The sequence below is a fragment of the Mesitornis unicolor genome, unplaced genomic scaffold (genome assembly GCF_000695765.1).
Source record: "Mesitornis unicolor isolate BGI_N332 unplaced genomic scaffold, ASM69576v1 scaffold4885, whole genome shotgun sequence".
Lineage (NCBI taxonomy): Eukaryota > Metazoa > Chordata > Aves > Mesitornithiformes > Mesitornithidae > Mesitornis > Mesitornis unicolor.
The window spans coordinates 63,003-68,361 of NW_010183322.1; the positions used below are offsets into that span (position 1 = coordinate 63,003).

At 42.8% G+C, this 5,359-nt stretch overlaps 2 protein-coding genes across 2 annotated transcripts in view; one reads left to right on the forward strand and one right to left on the reverse strand.

Moving 5' to 3' along the window:
• QDPR (quinoid dihydropteridine reductase) overlaps window positions 1-139 on the reverse strand; it is a 9,781-nt gene extending 9,642 nt beyond the window's left edge. Inside the window, exon 1 of the mRNA XM_010184076.1 lies at window positions 53-139. Coding sequence (XP_010182378.1) covers window positions 53-139 — 87 coding nt within the window. The remainder of the gene's footprint in view (window positions 1-52) is intronic.
• A 1,209-nt stretch (window positions 140-1,348) lies between these two features.
• On the forward strand, window positions 1,349-4,444 carry CLRN2 (clarin 2). The gene is made up of 3 exons (XM_010184077.1): window positions 1,349-1,601; window positions 3,572-3,751; window positions 4,179-4,444. Exons 1-3 carry the CDS (start codon window positions 1,349-1,351, stop codon window positions 4,442-4,444), a joined length of 699 nt encoding a protein of 232 aa, XP_010182379.1.
• Window positions 4,445-5,359: the final 915 nt, after the last annotated feature.

The following is a 5,359-nucleotide window of genomic DNA, read 5'->3' on the forward strand; positions in this document are numbered from 1 at the left end:
CGCGCCCCCCGTCGGCGCTCACCGCGTCACCATCCCCCGGCCCGGTGCTTACCCAATTCCTGGACTTGAAGTACCGCACGCACTGGGAGCCCAGAGCCCCTCTACCCCCATACACCAGCACTCTGCCCGCCGCGGCCATGCCTTCTGTCTACGCTAGCCGCTCTAGCTCCCCTTTTGGCCCCAGCTATGGCTCTGCCTGGCCACGCCACCCAGCCGGCCCCGCCTGCGCATGCGAGCCACCCCCACGAGGGGTGGGCCCGGGACGACAGCGCCCGGCCATAGGTGGCTGGGGAGAAGGGTCCTAGCGCTGCTTTTCCGCGGGCTGTAGCGGAGGTGGGAGGAGACGAAATGACGGTGCTTTAGCTAAGCCTGAGCCAGCCCGCCTGCTCCGCGAGCTGAGCTGGTACCGCCGGCAGACTTTACCTCAGGAAATCCCCTGCCCGCGGCCCCTCACCGCCCGGGCCTGGCTCGGAGCGAAAGCTACCTGCCCCCGGGAGATACGGCCGGGGTTAATTAATTAGTGGTTATAAAGGTCCTTGCAGGGCTTGGGTAGCAGTAACCGTAGAAGTGCTGGCAATTAGGGCCGGTGTTCTTCAGTACTCCCGCATTGCACCTGTAGCTTGAATTACGCCGCTTGCTTCAGCCCCTGAGCACCTGCGCCCTGCTGCCGGCACGGCTGGTACGGCGGGGCCCCCTGGGCTGCAAGGAGCTCTGTGCACCCTGTTCTAAATCACAAGGTTCACACATGAAACCTTGGCATCGTGAAACATAATTTATATACCTCAGTTAATGGCTGAGAGACAGACGGTCCCTGCAGATCTAGCAGCAATGACATTTAGAGGCAGGGTGGAAGTAAGTGCCGAGAGAAGGGAGCTCGACACGGCTGAGACACCAGCACCATCCTGATGCCAAATTACGTTTTTAATGCTTTGTGTCTTGTACGCAGCTATTTATCCATGTTTTTAATAATATAAAAAACTGGATTCTGTTCTTAGTTTTCTTCCCATGGGTTTACAGTAAAGAACTTGGAGTCACTTGAGCAGGACAATTAAACCTCTGTTGAAACATTAGCCAGGCAATAGCTATAGGATTACTTTCTGCAGAAACAAGCATCACCGCACTACAGTCGAATGAAGCTGTTACTTGCAACCATTTCAGGATGTTGTCGCAGCAAAAGATATTTTTGGAGTTAATTTTTAACCATACAGATTAATTTCTGGAGCTTCAGAATACAATGAGATGTATTTTGAAATGCCTGTTATTCATTTGTGGATTTTGAAGCATGAGAAAAAATGGGAAATGTGCCTGATTGCTGCAGAGAGGCCCTTGATTCCTTGAAACCACTAGGATGCCTGGCTGCTTTAAAAAGACTGTATTTTGCTTGGCTTCTCTAGTAAGTTTTGCATCTTTTATCTTGATTGTTGTTGCAATGGGGATCCCAAAGTGGATGACTGGAAAGATCCTTTGCAAAACAGGAGCTGATTTGGTCAATGCCACAGATCCAGAGATGGTCAAGTTCATTGGAGAAATTTACTATGGACTCTTTCGGGGCGGCAAAATACGCCAGTGTGGGTTGGGCGGGCGGCGCTCCAAATTCACAAGTAAGTACAATTTTGGTTGAATCTTTAATCTAACGTCTAGTTCAACTTTAAAGCACTCTTTTTGTTTACAGAACTTATAGAGTGCAAATCATTATTACTAAATTTATATTTGTGGCTGACTTGTGGTCTTTATGGTTTGGGATCTGAGTGTGAATGTAAAACCTCTATCATTTCAGGCTAGCTTTCTTCTTCCAGTTATGTTCTGCAGTCCTGGAATGAAGATGGAAAAATAATCCCTAGGGCTAGATTGACAGGTTCCTTTTAGTCTTGTGAAGGGAGTGAAAGTCATTTGGAGATGCCCCTGTAAATCATGCTTTCCCCTTGACTCTTTCCTATGCCAAGTGTTGCTGTGCAACCATTCCCACACGTCCTATCACTGGATCTCAGAGAGAAGCACCTCCCTCTCCTCCTCCCCTCCTCAGGAAGCTGTAGAGAGCAATGAGGTCGCCCCTCAGCCACCTTTTCTCCAAACTAGACAAGCCCAAAGTCCTCAGCCGCTCCTCATAGGACATTCCTTCCAGCCCTTCACCAGCTTTGTTGCTCTCCTTTGGATGCATTTGAGTACCTGAACATCCCTCTGAATCTGTGGGGCCCAGAACTGCACACAGTTATGTATATTTCCAATTCTCATTTACTTCCCTCCTTTCTTCTTCTTCTTGGGAGTCTCTTCTGTAGCTCCAATGTGAACCAGACCCAGCTACAACCCCAGCAACTGAAAAGGCAGAACTGTTGAATCATTAATTTTTGTATGGAATTTGTACCATATGAAGTTTTCGATGTAATCTACTAGAATTCTGTCATGTCATGATGGCCAATTGTACTCCTGATACTCACTGTGACATCTACCAGTTATTGCTGCCTACTTTTTATGTGGCTTGTTTGGATTTTTTTCAGTTATGCAGCATGGAAAGCAATCTCTATATTTGTTTATAATATAATTTATACCTTCTTTTTAGTAACTTCTTAATAATTAGGCAGTTAGTTCTTCAAAACATGTATGAGTGTGCAGTGCTACATCACCTGAAAGGGCTCATCTTGATCAGCTCATATTTTGGGGTTCTTCATCAGCTTCTCTCTTTCCTGTCAGTCAGCATGTCACCAACAACTCCCTACTCGCATTTCTTCTGATTCTGTTACTAAAGGGCTGCAGGATAAGCTGGATACTCAGGTGCTCCACACTGCCCCAGCCAATTTGGCTGTCCAAACTCCACAGTACCTCAGGCTGTGAAGACAAAACCAATAAAGTTACTATTCCTGAGAGGCAGGCGACCAACAGGCTGCTGAGAGAGAGCTCACACCTATAGCAAAACATGTGAGCTCTTCACCTAAAGCCCATCTGATGCAATACTTTACAAACTTCCTACAGATGTAACTAAAATGCTGCTAGGTACCCAGAGAGCATAAAGGGGACATAAACAGTAGATGAGAAACCAAGAATGGAATCTGAAAGTGGAAACCTGTGGGATTAGGAAGTAAGAAATCAGAGTAGATCTCACTGGAGCCAGAAGAGAGAGAACAAAGAATAACATGAGAAAATAAACACAGAAGGGAGAGGTACTATTGTAGGCATCAAGGGGCTGGATGAGGAAACCAGGACCATCAGACTTCAAAGGGATGAGATTAAGAGCACAGAAGAGGAATGAGCAGCTCAAAAAAAGGAGTCTGGGGGAAAGAGCAGAGGTGAAGAAGAGAGAGAAAAGACTGCAGCAAATGATCCAGCAGCAGAGATAAGTACATTAACATAACTGGGTGAATAAAACAGGACCTAAGCCTGAATTCACAGACTCTGTGTGAAGGGTTGCTCCTGTAGTAGTTTGTCTGATGTAGTGACAAAGCATCATGAACACAGATTGACCACCTCTGTAAAAAAATAGTCTTGTAAGTATGATTTAAGTCTGTAGCATCAGTACGGTGTGATGTTTACTGTTAAGAAAAATTATGCACTGACTAGATTACTTTTTTCTTGCCAGTTTTCCCACACATGGTGAAAAAGCTCAATACAGGCCTGCACGTGATGATTATCATATTCCTCTGTGTGGCCATTTTCTTTTCTCTGGTCAGTTTTGGATTCTGCATTCTTAACGCAATAAAAGTTCCGTACCGGGCTATTAAAGGTCCAGCAGGAGTGTGCCTTTGGAACTTCCTTGCAGGTAAAATCATTTACCAGTATTTTTCATTAGTCACAGTCATGCAAAATGTTAAAAGTTCCTTCTCTTGCTTACTAAATATCTCCTCAACTTAAATACTTGTGAATAAAATGCAATTAGCAGTGAATTCTCATCTAGCAAAACAGAACGGCCAGGTGGCATCTCAGTTTACTGTGTCTAGTCAACTTTTTTCAGGAGCTGTGAATGCCAGTCTGTAGGCTCCATATTGCTGAGAAAAGGACTTTATTACAAACTCTGGTATGATGTTTGGCTGTACAATAAAGACTAAGCATTTTGAAGGTGTTTAAGCCATGCCTAAGTCTATATTCTGTATAATGCTCACTGTTGTATTCTGTAAGCCTTTCTGAAGCAGAATGAGTATGTCTGTCTTGTTTTGACAACAATGCTGAATACTTTCATTTTGTTACAGGTGGATTTGTAGTACTTGCAGTCACCAGCTTTATGGCTGCTGTGAATCTTCATCACCTCACAGAAAGAATTGCCAATTTCCGGGAAAATGTCTTTCAATTTGTTATCTTAGAAGAGCAGTTTGAAGACTGTTATTGGCTTTGTGTGGCAAGTGCCACAGCACATGCAGTAAATTTGCTGCTAATAGCCATTAGTGGGATTAATTTCCCTAAAATTAAGACTAAAACAGAAGAAGCAAATGTTACAGCAGAAGATATCATGTACTAATAAATCTACACAAAACTACTTTGGTCAAGTGAACTGTCATGACAGAAACAGCCTCTTGGCTCTTCAGCTTTTGATTTGGATGGAAAATTGTGGTATAAACAGGAGTAAAGATGTCACTTATGTAAATGTGCAGTATTTTTAAGGTCAGTCTACAAGACGTGCATGGGAAAGTGAGAAAAACAAATGCTACAAATATAATTATTCTCAAAACTGACCAGTATGTGACCAGCAGTGAATATATGCTGTTCACAGTTTTTAGAAAATTCGCATTTTAAGATATTTTAGAAAATAAGACAAAATATGATTTCATCAAAACCAAGTGTCTTTTTGTTTATAAAGAAAATATGTGTATCACAAATCTTTGATACTATAAGGGTATGTCAAAACAGAAAATTGACTATTGATGTTTGCCAATTACCTCCACAGAATTATCTGGAAAATGTTGGGAGGGCCACATAAGGGATGTTTGATGATGTTATACTGCATTGAAAAGGAAAACTTCATAATCTGTGAGGCTGCAGTTAAGGGGAAGAACAGGTTAAGTATGTGTGAAATGTTTTTGAAACAGAAAATATCAAACCTCACAAAGTAAAGAAGTGAGAAAATTAAAGGTTATGGTATGCTAGTAGACTATGAAAAAAAGTATCGTCTGCAGGATGAAGGTTTCATTGCAGCTTCTATAAGTGAACAGAATCTAAGTAATAGCGCTTTTAGATAACTTGGAAAATAATCATCTGCCAGATTGTCTTCAGAACCCTGTCAACTTTTACGTCTATCTGAAACCAAGTGATGTATGATGAAACAGTATTAAAATGAATAAAAATGGTTAAATTGATGGAAAAGTTACTTTGTAAAGAATTACCATAATTTTGACAGGCATTCAACCAGTTCTTGGGTCATGAATATTTCAGAGAA

What these genes read in the sequence shown, in the direction of transcription:
- CLRN2 (XM_010184077.1), top strand. Translation starts at nt 1,349, where the DNA reads ATGCCTGGCTGCTTTAAAAAGACTGTATTTTGCTTGGCTTCTCTAGTA. An exon ending in GCGGCGCTCCAAATTCACAA is followed by an intron (nt 1,602 to 3,571) that starts GTAAGTACAATT and finishes TTTTCTTGCCAG; the next exon opens with TTTTCCCACACATGGTGAAA. An exon ending in CCTTTGGAACTTCCTTGCAG is followed by an intron (nt 3,752 to 4,178) that starts GTAAAATCATTT and finishes ATTTTGTTACAG; the next exon opens with GTGGATTTGTAGTACTTGCA.